This window comes from Eulemur rufifrons, chromosome 19 (genome assembly GCF_041146395.1).
Source record: "Eulemur rufifrons isolate Redbay chromosome 19, OSU_ERuf_1, whole genome shotgun sequence".
Classification (NCBI taxonomy): Eukaryota; Metazoa; Chordata; class Mammalia; order Primates; family Lemuridae; genus Eulemur; species Eulemur rufifrons.
Genome location: NC_091001.1, coordinates 7763691 through 7777522, shown reverse-complemented (window position 1 = coordinate 7777522; position 13832 = coordinate 7763691). Strand labels below are relative to the sequence as shown.

Below are 13832 nucleotides of genomic sequence, written 5' to 3'. Positions count from 1 at the left end.
TTCTAGTTTTATTCTACTTTGGTCTGACAAGGAAGATACATGGAGGTTCATGATATATTGGAAAATTGCTTTCCATGAGTAGTGTACAAATTTACATTCCAATCAGCAATGTCTCCCAATCTCATCAATACTGGTTTTCATCACTTATCATTTTTATTTTTGCTAATTTTATAAGAGAAAATATTATAGTTATTTTTATATGTTTTTAATTAGTGATGATTTAAATTTTTTCATTAGCTATATGTTGCATTTCCTCTTTCGTACTTTTTTTTTTTTTTTTTTGAGACACAGTCTCACTCTTGTCACCCCAGGTAGAATGCAGTGGTGTCATTGTAGCTCACTGCAACCTCAAACTCCTGGGCTCAGCCTCTTGCCTCAGCCTCCTGAGTAGCTAGGACTACAGGCATGTGCCACGACACCTGGCTAATTTTTTCTATTTTAGTTGCCCAGCTAATTTTTTCTATTTTAGCAGAGATGAGATCTTGCTCTTGCTCAGGCTGGTCTCAGAACTCCTAAGCTCAAGTGATCCTCCCACCTTGGCCTCCCAGAGTGCTAGGATTATGGGCATGAGCCACCACGTCGGGCCTGTACATTTTCTTAATTCATGTTTTTTGGCCATGTATCTGTTAGAGATTTGTGGTTTTCTTATTGATTTGCATGAATTACTTATGGCCATTAACCTTACTTTGGCCATTTGCCTTCTAGATTTGCTTAACATTTTCCAAGTTTATTATTTACATTTCAATTCTGAAATTTTTAATGTATTTTACTTATAGTTAAATTATTTTTATATCATGTATAAATATAGTCATATAATCTATATATTTATATAATTTAATATTTATTTCTGTTATCTTTTTTAAATTAATTAAATTATTAATTTACACTTCTGTTTTCTTCTAGTTTTCTGTTGCTATATATTTTTTAAATTGTGGTAAAATACATATAATATAAAATTTATCATCTTAACCATTTCTGTGGCTATATATTTTTGAATTAAATATATTTGTGAGGATCTAAATTATTACATTTCAAATTTTATTTTCATAAATAATGAATTAATTGTACCAACTCCATTTATTCAGTAGACAATTATTAAGCATTTACTCTGATAAGCAATGATAAAAATTTGGATAAGAGATAGTTTTGCTGTCTAGTGGAGGAGACAAACAGCTCCAGGATTACATGACCAATGCAGTGATAGAGGCATATGTAGGACACCACTGGTACAGTCATTTATTCAGCATGTACTTTAGTAACTGCTGTATGTCAAGTACTGTGCTAGGCCCCAGATAGTCCATAGGGAACCAAATAATCATGGTCCCTGTTTTGTTTTTCAAAAGAGAGACAGAGGAGAGAGAAAGAGAGAGAGGGAGAGATTGAGAGAGAGAAAGAACATGCTTACAGTCAAACAGAGGATACAGATAAATTTATTGTATGATTTACTGTGTGATGAATATAATAGAGAAAACATGAGCTGCCATGGGAACACAGAGGAGACCCATCTAAATCCAATCAAACAAGGCAGGCAGAAAGGCCTTCCAGAGGAAGTATCTGGGTTTTAAAAAGCAGATAAACATGAGCTCGATGAAGGGAGAAACACATCTTACGCAGAGAGCACACATACCAAGGTGCCAGGATATGAGTGAGCAGGATGCGTACAATTTATTAAAAGTTTTTTGTTATAGCTGAAGAGAAGTGTGCTGCATGTAGTCAACTACATGAGAAGTCAACTTCATTTGATGAGAAATGAAACTAAAAATGTAGGCAGGAGCCAGAACAAAGTGTCTGTTGTACTAAATCCTCGTGGCAATTCCTGAACAATCCTTCTCTTTCACAATAAAATAAGAGTAATGGTTATTGAGCACTTACTGTGTGTCAGCTTCTTTTCTAAGTGCCTTATATGAATTAACTAATCCTCACAATAATCTATGAAGTACATATTATTATTATGTCTTTTCTTACTTAAGAGGAAACTGAGGGCTGGGTGCAGTGGCTCATGCCTTTAATCCTAGCACTTTGGGAGGCCAAGGCCGGACAACTGCTTGAGGCCAGGAGTTTAAGACCAGCCTGAGCAACATAGCAAGACCCTGCCTCTACAAAAAATAGAAAACTGGGCCAGGTGCGATGGCTTGTGCCTATTGTCCCAGCTACTCAGGAGGCTGAGGCAGGAGGATCACTTGAGCCCAGGGGTTTGAGGTTGCAGTGAGCTATTATGGCACCATTGTACTCTAGCCTGAGCAACAGAGCGAGACCCTGTCTCAAAGAAAAAGAAAGAAAGAAAGAGGAAACTGAAAGAAAGAAAGAGAAAGCTTAGATAACTTATCCCAAGTCACATAGCTATATTTAAACTCAGGCAGTCTAACTCCAGAGGCCAAACTATTAACCACTTATCCTCTCATTAATATATACTTTAATATTTAAAACATTAAATTTGTATAAGTTATTTGGAGGCTATAGTTTCTGTATATTTCTTTCTGTTTATTTTTATTTTGGAATCATGCTATTTAAATTGTTATTTTTTTGTTTCAATATCTGAATGTAGTCTATGCCTTCCCTATTTTCTTTTTCATATTTTTCTTTCTGTTAATAATTATTGACTATATATGCTTCAAATAAACTTTCACAATAATTCTGTTGAACTAAAATTTGAGATTATAGGATTTGGGTTAAAATGCATTACATTTATAAAATGTTAAAATTAAATTTATAAATTAAATGTTCACTTAAGTGTTTCCATCCAGAAAGTGCTATATTTCTTCATTCAAGTCTTTCTTCAAATCTATCAATACTTCTTTACAATTTTTTAAAAATAAGTAACACTTATTAAGTTTATTCTCAGATGTGTTATAATTCTTGTGGAAGTATGTCTTAATTATGTTTTCTAATTCTTTATTACTGGCATGTAGGAATGTCATATTTACTTGTATATAAGATTGTTTTTCCTGAAATGTGAGATAAAATGACTGTTCAAAAACTCCAAAAATAGAAAAAGCATACACCTTATTCAATAATGTTCAAAACATTCAGAAAAAATATGGGTCAATATGAAAGGCTACACAGAAAATATGTCATTTTTATTTGTTGTTTACATATGTTTTAGGTACACATTCAAACTATTGTCACTGGTGCCTTTCCACCTAGTATTTCCCACAATGAGAGGACGAGCCGTGCGCGACTGCAGCAGGGCCACCTCCCTCAGATCACGTTGCTCTCGGTGACCCATCCTCAGTCTCCCGTTCAAGCTAATCATTGACAGGGCTTTACAATCGCAGGCTTGCACCGAGGCGTCGGTAAGACAGCCCGGCAGCCCGCGGCAGGCGAAGCCGGGCCGTGCGCCGGGTCCCCAGGGAATGAATGGGTTTCGCGCGGCCGCGACGCGAGCGCCGCGCGCTGTAGGAACACGATGTCCCGCGGAGGACTGCAAGGGTCCGTCATCCTGCCGGCCTTGATTGTGCTGCGAGCTGTCACCGGCTTCTCTGGAGACGGCAGAGCTATCTGGTCTAAAATTCCTCATTTCGGTCCGGTAAATGAAAGTCAGCTATTTCTCTATGACACTTTCCCTGAGAACTTTTTCTGGGGTGTTGGGACCGGAGCATTCCAAGTGGAAGGGAGCTCGAAGAACGATGGCAAAGGACCCTCTATCTGGGATCGTTTCGTCCATACACACCTCAAAAACGTCAACAGCACGAACGGTTGCGGTGACAGTTACATTTTTCTGGAAAAAGACTTGTCAGCCCTGGATTTTATAGGAGTTTCTTTTTATCAGTTTTCAATCTCCTGGCCAAGGCTTTTCCCCGGTGGGACAGTAGGAGTTGCCAACGCACAAGGGCTGCGGTACTACAATGCTCTTCTGGACGCGCTGGCGCTTCGGAACATTGAACCTGTCGTTACTTTATACCATTGGGATTTGCCTTTGGCGCTGCAAGAAGAATATGGGGGGTGGAAAAATGATACCCTAATAAGCATCTTCAATGACTATGCCACATTCTGTTTCCAGACGTTTGGGGACCGTGTCAGATACTGGATTACAATTCACAACCCGTACCTAGTTGCTTGGCATGGGTACGGGACAGGTATGCACGCTCCTGGAGAGACGGGAAATTTAGCAGCTGTCTATGCCGTGGGTCACAACCTGATCAAGGTACTGTGCCTGGCTTCTTATCACAGCTTCACAAAACACCAAGACATTTACCTTCTGCTTAAATAGTTGTCCTTGTTGAAATCAGCACAACCAATTTCAGGCTAATCCACAAGACCTAGCCTCAAATTTTATATTTAAATTAGTGTATGTTTTATCTAAAGTATTATTAATGTAGTAATCCAATTAGTTTCCTCAAAAGTTGCACTTTGAGGCTATTTTTAAGTCTTAATACAATTATACATTATTGTGTGAGAATGTGAGTTTATTTTCATTGTGTGGAAAACCAGCACTTTGTCAATTTAATTACTGGGCCCCTTTTCTTACAACAGGCTACCATTTCAGAATGATGTTAAGGCACGGCCATTTCAAATATGTATTTGCTGTTAGTACAGCTGTTCTTAACAGCACTTAGCCATAGTAAGCTAAATAAGTGTTAGCTAATTCATACATATTAATGACAGAAATTAAAATAAATGTACTTTGCATTTGATTTTATTTGTGTTACAGAGCAGAAAAGATGAGATTAATTGTTCTGGGAGTCAAAATTAAACTAGTATTTAAAAACTGGGAAGAATATGCTCTACTAAAGGAGTTTTAAAGCAGCATATTTCAAAAGGTAGATACTATGTTGGGAAATGTCAAAATTATTAAAATAGTGAAAATGCAAGCAAAATAATAGCTAATATTTATTGAGTACTTATTGTGTCCCACAGACTACATTAAGCATTTTATAATACATGCATCGTCACATTTGATCCTCAGAACAGCCTTATGAACTAGTCCTATTATAACTCCCATTTTAAAGATGCAGAAACTGAGGCTTAGATTAGATAACTTGCCCAAGGTTACAGAGGAAAACGCAGCTGCTGTGAATGTGGGATTTATACATGACAGCATACTTAATGCGAATTGTCTTCGTTAAGAATGTTTTAAAAAGAATAATCTTTCGGAAATTTTCAAGAGATTTAGCCTCACATGGAGGCTAATATCTACAATCAGATTTTACCTTTTGAGTCAAATAGTTTACTGGGGAAAAATAAATTACTCTGAACACCTGTTACATTTTTGAAATGAAAAGACTTTATCAATATGATTTTATAATGTGCTAGGGGAAGTAATTTTTAACAAGCAAAAGTTAAATATAAAAAAATAGAAAAAATGTACAGAAACATAAAACTATCCCATATCTAAATTTGTACATACAAAAATATCTGCTAACCCTTATTTGCTTTTTGAACTTTCTGATATTACACATGTGCATTATATATGTAACCTGGTACTATGATTTCACTCATATTTGCCCATGCAGTAAACAGATTACATTATAACTTGAAGGTCATTTGCAAATTTATGAGTAGAGTTGTATACAGAACATATTATTAATATGTGCATAGACTGTAATTTGGTAAAATGAGACCTTAACGGAGAGAAAACTTATAGCTATTTAATAATAGCTATTAAGATTGTACATATAAAAGTTAGAAAAGTATTCCTTTTATCTAGTTCTTTTAATTATTAAAACAATCCATGCTCATGCAGATTTAAAAATATCAGATTGTACCAAAGGACATAAAGTGAAAAAGTTAAATCTCTCTCTACCTGACAATCCCAACCCAAGGACACTAATGTTAAGAGTTTCTTATACATTCTTTTAAAAGTTTTCTATGCAAACATATACATGTATATGTTTGTGTAACCTTTGCATAAAGAAAAATATTCTAAATTGTTGAAGAGTTTTGGTTACCTGGAAAAATGTCAACAATTAGAATTTTCATGAAAAATATGTTTTAATGATTAATTTAAAACCTTAAAAATTGGCCATCTGATAAAAATAAGCAGGAAAAAGTTTTGCCTAACAAATAGATATTGCTTCCAAACTTAGCTGATAGAATGCTGTATTTTCAGATGTTTTTCATTTTCCTCTAATCTGAGGTAAGCTCTGCCTTTAACGTACAGTTAGCACTTTCTGACAGTGAGGTATATTTTATTTTGAGTTGAGGCATTCGTTTTCAAACTACTGTGTTTTCCAAATAATTTCTTTTCTCTCCTTAAAATTTCTAAATCACTAGGCTAAATAAATGGTGTGAGGGGTCCCTGGAAATCAGTCAGAAAGTGACATGTGCTGTGTAACCCAGTGACTTATAGCACTAGAGAGAAATCTTGCAACGGTTCGGTAGCCTGAGGTGAACTCGTGTTTCCCGTTTGTTCCCTCGCTGTCCTTACCGTAACACAGAAAAGATTAATTTGATATTTTATGTGGCAATGAAGTATTTCTTCCTTATTGTGGCCCCTTGTGACCCAGAAGCAGCGTTCTTTAGGATTAGTTTTTAGTCCAAAAACATTTATTGAGCTAAATAAGCCTAACATAAAACTGAATTCATGGGTGGTTAGAGACTACGTTATTCTTTAATTCTCAGATAGTGAAAAAATTTTGTAGTGGCTATTGAGTTCCTTTTAGTTCCAGAATGATCTTGGAAACTGCATTTCAGTTTGAAATGTTCCAGTTCAGAGGCGACAAGAACGGCCCAGCAGGTCCCAGGACTGACCTGGAATTCAGATTCCACTTTACAGCAGCTCTGGGGGTTGCCTCAGCCTCAGTCTAAGCCTCGGGTCAAAACTTCCCGTAATTACACCTACTTCAACTCTGAGTTTTTAACAGTGTTTGGAACAGAATGACGATGCATTTTTTGGCTTGGCCTTCTTTAAGCATGATAACTATCAATTTAAATATTATCTATAATATAATCTTTGCAACAACCTTGCCAGCTAACTATTATCCTCATCTTACAGAGTGATATTTCTAACATGTATCAGGTTGTTCTCCTGCATAAAATCCCTTAGTGGCTCCTCCCAGCTTTTGGGGTAAAGTCCCAATTTTTCACCAAGACCCTCAAGACACAACTCCTGGCCTCCATTCCAACCTCGTTCCTGGCCACTCTCCTATCGCACTACCAAAGCCATCCCCTTGCACCCATGGTCCATCGTAATACGCTACTGGCAGCATCTCCTTCTGACCTTGTTATTCCTCTCCAACCAACCACTACTGGCTCTCTCTATCCAGCCAAAATACCCTCCTTTACCCATTTAATGTCGTCCTTCAAGACACACTTTAGACAGTCACCACCTCTAAGTTATTCTTAACCCGGTAGGGTTCAGTGCCCCTTCTATGGGCTCCCATAAGATGTGCTTGTTTCTGACATTGTACTCACACCGTATGGTACTTTTGTGTCTCCCCAGCTAGACTGAGCGTTCCTTGAACGGAGAGAAAATTTTTTGTCTTTGTGTGCCCAGCAGCTAGCACAGAATATTGGGTTCATGATGGGTATACATGTTGGTTGAATGAATGGTTTAGGTTAGGATTTCTGTCTTAAACCTTGTAATCAAAAACCAGTCTCAAGTTCAATCTTCATATTTCATTGCATTATTGCTAATTCTTGAAATATTGCCTATATTAATCTAGTAGTATATTATTCAGGACTTATTTGGCTGCAAGTGGCAGAAATCTAATTCAAGTTGGCTTAGGCAAAAAGGAGCAATTCCCTGGCTCTGTAACTGACCGCAGGGATGAATGGACTCAGTAACCAGGGCACCCTCAGAAGGCCCTTTTTCTCCGTCTCTCATGTACATTTCTTCTTGTGGGTTGGTGTCATTTTCTGCTTTGTAGAAGGAAGATTTTTCTCTCCCAAGTTTGGTTTTTAAAAATTCCAGAGACAGATTTGGCCTGTTCAGCAAAGCCCCAAGGGTTCACATTAGTAATGGCAGTAATGGTGTCTGTTTTCATTCTATTTTTAAATCAATAAATACACACAAGAATTAAAATTTATAGATTTCCCTTTTGGAATGGAACACTTGACAGCCTCTGAGTAAACATGCACAGAGGTTGGGGAAGATGAGTTTGCTCATGAGACAGTAACTCATTCAGTTTATTATTCCGCTAAATGCTGTCAGCTTCCATGATAGTTTTGACCATTTCATGGCTTTAAAATGTTATCTTTCATAGATAGATAGTGTTTACATAGTACAATGATTTCTGAACCTTGGCACTGTTGACATTTGGGGCCAGATAATTCTTTGCTGTAGGGCTGTCCTGTGCATTGGAGGATGTTTAGGGGCACCCCTGGCTTCTACCCACCAGACAACAGTAGAACCCCCACTTGCAGGGTTGTGCAAACCGGCATGTCTCCAGACATTGCCAAATGTCCCTTGGCAGTCAATGTTCCTGCCCTCCCTCTAGCTCTTGGAAACCACTGACTTATACCTATAGTAGACAACTGTTAAAGGCAAGAAGCATAGAGAACAAGGGCATTGAAATACAGTCAGTATGAGGGGCATAAAAATGGTTATCATTTTACAAAATTGCCTCAAGGAGATTTTCGCCAGATCTATCAGTTGCATACATAAACTCAAAATTAATTTATAGACTATTCTATTTTTAGAAAAGAAACAATGCTTTCAAAAATGTTAAAAGAGGAAAAAATATATAATCATCAATGTGATGACACCTCGCCTGGCTTCTCCCATGCTGGGAATGAAGACTGCCCCCACTGGCTTTGCCTTGTCTGTGAGACACTTGAGAGCGTTGCCCGGAACCATTTATCTTACATTAACCATTAGTTATTTATGAACAAAACATTAAACTTACTTTAAAAGAAAACTTGTCACATTTTAAAAGGCAAAATTCAAGAATTCAAATGAAATGGTACATAAAGAATTTTTATCCATTTGTAATGCCATAACATCGTGTTTCACAAAGTTTGGGTTTTTTGTGTATCACTTCATGTTGGTTTTTTCCTGGCTTTTTTGTTTGTCTGTTTGCATATCCAAGTATCATATGTAGTATTATTTACTGAAATATTTTTTCTTTAAAAATGAATTTTGAAAGGAAACTTTACACACTACTATAAATAAAGAACCAGTATTTTTAATACCCTTCAAATAAACATTTAACATAAAAATTTTTATCTTTCTTCCACCTACTGTCATCTCTATACAAAAAAAGGTAGGTGTACCAGGCTTGGAAGACATCACTGAATGTATAGTGATGTATAGCATTTTAGTGTACTTTTAGTCCTACCTAAAACCAAGCATAGTATGTCATTTAAAAATATGTCATCGCCTGTAATCCTAGCACTCTGGGAGGCCGAGGTGGGCGGATCGTTTGAGCTCAGGAGTTCGAGACCAGCCTGAGCAAGAGCGAGACCCCATCTCTACTAAAAATAGAAAGAAATTATATGGACAGCTAAAAATATATATAGAAAAAAATTAGCCGGGCATGGTGGTGCATGCCTGTAGTCCCAGCTACTCGGGAGGCTGAGACAGGAGGATCGCTTGAGCCCAGGAGTTTGAGGTTGCTGTGAGCTAGGCTGACGCCACGGCACTCACTCTAGCCTGGGCAACAGAGTGAGACTCTGTCTCAAAAAAAAAAAAAAAAAAAAAAAAAAAAAGTCATAAAATACTTTTCCTTACCTAATTAATATAATTTAAATAATGTGCATTATTTATTAGATGGGAAAATGCCAAAATTTATGTGTATGTATTATTACCATTTTAAATATTTGTAATTTATTCTATGACTGTTTTAAATTTATTTTAAATAAACCTTACAATATAATCTTTGATAAAATAGACATATAAAATAAAATAGATGTCAACACTTTTTTGTATACTACACACAAATGATGAAATGATTCTTTAAATTCCTCAGGGATTCAAGAGATTGCTTAACACTGTGAAGGAAGCTCTCGGGATAAGAAATGTTGGGAAACCCTACTCTAGGTCACGGCCTCACCAGCTCATTCCTGAGCCTGGAATAAGACTGTATTTCTTCTCTCATTTTCTACTTCTTTGAGGAGCTTTAACTTCACATTTCTTCGTATCATTCCCTCAAAGAAGTTCACACAATGCTTGACGTGTATTAAGTATTCAATAAATAATTAAATTGATTATTTTCAATTTAAGGAGGATCTACCTTGTTCCAGCAAGGATTTAAACCTGCAATGGAATAGAAATGGATCGCAGACACACACACACACACACACACACACACACACGCACACACACAGAGGCATAAACCTTATATAGTCTTTTCAGAACATGCAAATCAATTATGTATGCCTGTTTTTTTTTTAAAAAGATGTTACATTAAAACCTATCTTAATTCTCAGGTTTGGACTTCAAAAAAATTTTAAAAAGAAAAATTAAATTTAAAAAACCAAACCTATCTCAAAATAAGCTATAGAATTTTGATGACTGTTAAAACTGAGTAATGTGTTTATGAAGGTTCATTATATTATTCTCTCTAGTTTTGTATATTATGAGAATTTCCACAACTAAAAGTAAGAAATAAATAAAATAAGAAATTAAAGAAAATATTTTACATTTAAAAGAAAATAAAACAACCATTTTTATATAGTTCCCTTCTTAAAGTCTCTTGAAATTCTTAAACAAAATTTAGTACTAAAACTGCAAAAACAACTGTGAAAACACAACCTATTCACATGATTAATAGCTAAGCCTTCTTTGCCAACAGACTGCTGCAACTGCTTGCTTGAACGTCAAGAAGGCTGTAGTGTTTCATAGGCACATTTAAATAGACTAAATGTCATTTTTAAGACTCTTCTGCCCATCCCCCCACAAACATCGTGAAGATTAAGTGTAATGTTTTGAAATGAAAATACTAGCAAGAGCCTTTTTAGCTTGTCTTGCTTATATAGAAGCAAAATCTCCAAGGATTATCTAAAATGATTTTTTATGGAAAAAAACAAAGGAATTTTTTTTTTAATTCCCTATTAAAGTTGGGTTGCAAGAGAATGACATATCAAAATCAAGTTTTGCAAAGTCTTGTAGCTAAAAAACTGGCCAAGCTTTTCCATCAATGAAGGACAGAAAAAAGAAGGTTAAAAAAAAATACCTATTACTTTCTACCTTCCACAACTTTCCCCTCCCACACCAAAAAGAAAAAAAGGGAGAAAAGAGAGAACAAAGGACAGAGAATGGTCTTAATTCTTAGAGTGAAAGATTGAGACAATTATTACAGATAACTTTTTAACATTCTATCATACTATTTGAAATTATATTATAAGAAGAATATTTCATTGTATACCTACCGAAGTGCCAGAAACATACTTTTAACATATTATCTCATTTAATTCTCACATTGGCTCAGCCAGGTAGGTGTTCTTACAACTGCTAAAACTGAAGCCCAGAGAAATTTGCCTAAGGTAATTCTGTTGCTGAAAAGTAGTAGGGATGCTGAGAGGAGATCAGAACCTTCTAATTTATTATCCAGTAAAGAGTGAATCTCGGAAGTAATCAAAGTAATCTTTGGAAGATCTAATGGGTACTCGAGTAAGTGTCACAGCCAAAATTCAAATCTCATTTATCAGGTTAGCGAGGTGCAATGACATGGAGCACCTGCCCAGCTTCAGTGAAAAGAACAATTTACTCGTGTCAGCCACGTGTGTTGATACTGACTCAGCAGACATTTTACTTTGCCTTGCCTATTCAAAGACCAAAACAATCTATCTCCATGTTTTATTTGTCCACAAAATCTATGACCCATTTATCCCCCGACTCATATATTAGAAATGGGGTTTTTCCTTTGTCCCCACAATTTTAATTTTTATTTGCCCGACACTTTAGTGTCCCATTAAAATGATGTTAAATCATGCGTTGTGTGCCCCGACAATAACATTTAGAGTTTCAGTAAATTAGCTAACACAATTATTCATTTAATTAACTAATGCATAGTACCTACAGTAGAAATCCCAGCCCATTTCCATTGGGAAGTAAGACACCTCTAACAAAATACACTATAGGAAATACTGATCAGACAAGTCAAAACCAGTATCTTATAGATGTTTTTAATCAAGTTGGAATAAATGATGAAAACTGCTTGTGGAAAGAATTGCCAAAGAGAGTTTCTATAACCAGAATACCATTGTTAGCTGTAAGACTCATGTAAAAAACCTATTTATAGACTGCAATTGGTATTCTAAAACCTTCAAGAGAGCAATATTTACTTTTTCTAACCATTAAGTAGAAAAGTTATACTTCAGTGAATGATTAACAAGAGTTTAAATAAATGTAATTACAAATCCTCAGAGAATAATATTGTGATCCTATTTAAACAGCTTGATTTGATATGAACACTCTCGTAGATGGAAAATTAGACCCAACTGGAGATCAGAAAATATTTTAAGTAATGGAAATAGTGTTGGATACGACAAAACTACGAACTGAGGGAAACTTTACATTACTTTATTGTATAAGTCATTTCACTGCATATAAAAAGTCTTACTGAGAAAACTCAACATTAGAAAATAGTCTATGTTAAAAGGAAAAAAAGGTGTAATTAAAACTACTAAACATTAAAACAATTCTCTTGCTGAAAAGTAGCAGGGATGCTGAGAGATCAGAACCTTCTAATTCATTGTCCAGTAAAGAGTGAATCGCAGAATATGTAATTAAAGTAATCTTTGGAAGATCTAATGGTGTTACTTGAAAATGTTCTAGGGTAACTCTGAGGTTGGCGAAAGCCAGAATCTTTTAGTATTTGGGGGAATCCATTGCTGGGTTCTGCTTAGCGCCGTATCATAACCAGAGATTATATGACCCAAGTCTTAAATGAAGGGTTGCAGTTTGCTGTTACTGGTTTTTCTTTCATGTTAATCTTGTATGTATTATATGCATCCTCCTCGCCTTGTTTTGAACATCAACATATTATTTTGGAGTATAAAACATTCTTTGATACAGGATAAAATCCAAAATAACTGAGCTTTAAAGTTCCCATTTTTTCCTTTGAGATTTCTGGACTTGGGGGACACAGAGATTCAATTCCCTAACAGAAACTGTCTGTTTCAAAATCCCCCTGACTTTTCTAAATTTGAAAAATGCATTTTTATTGCGAAACATTCAAACAATACAGAAAGACATTAAGTTTAAACATAAAAGGTCTACTCTTTCCTTACACTGTTAACCCCACACCCTGGAAGTAACCACTGTCAGCAATTTGTTCAATATCCAAATTTTTTCTGTGTATATGTGTACACATAAACATGTATGTACATGTAGCCATGTTTTTTACAGAGTTTGAATCACGTTATTACATTTAGTTTTATCATTTCTGATTAATTGAGATGTAGAAGTATACTGTTTTTGTTTTACTTATTTCTGTTCTTCTCTCCCCTATGAGACGTCATGGGCATCTGAAGGCAGGGGCTCTCTTGTCAACCTTTTTTCTAAATGTCTACTGCAGTGCTTTGTACTTGTTAAATATTTGTAGGCTTGAATTTCAAGTAAATAATCAAAATAAGTGGAGAAGAGTGAAAATGAGGATAAAATAATAGCTGGAGGTTGAAGGAAACGTAGATAAATAAAAACGATTTATCTAAACCTGTTTCTGCAGATGCATATAACTTTCTGTAGGGAAACCAAATGGAACTGAGCAGAAAGTAATGCCGAGGAACTGCCCATCTGATGGAGGTGGAGGGGCCGCCCCAGCCGGTGAGGCAGGACGAAGGCACAGTGAGGCCAAGACTCACTGCCTCTGTCTCAGGGTCTGCTACAGGCGTTCTCAGTCTACTGTCCCTTGTCTTTGTGCCGTGTCTGTTACATGCCCTTTGCATTTTCACAGCCTGACTGATCACCTTCGCGTCTAAGGAATAAAAGTGTGTTTCAAAGGCACATA

The 13832-nt window shown here is 36.0% G+C and overlaps 1 protein-coding gene across 1 annotated transcript in view; it reads left to right on the top strand.

Annotated features, from left to right (window-relative positions):
- The first annotated feature begins 3299 nt into the window (after positions 1-3299).
- The window catches only part of KLB (klotho beta), a 30811-nt gene continuing 20278 nt past the window's right edge, over positions 3300-13832 (top strand). Inside the window, exon 1 of the mRNA XM_069493838.1 lies at positions 3300-4144. Within this exon, the coding sequence (XP_069349939.1) occupies positions 3407-4144 (738 nt within the window). The 5' untranslated portion in view covers positions 3300-3406. The remainder of the gene's footprint in view (positions 4145-13832) is intronic.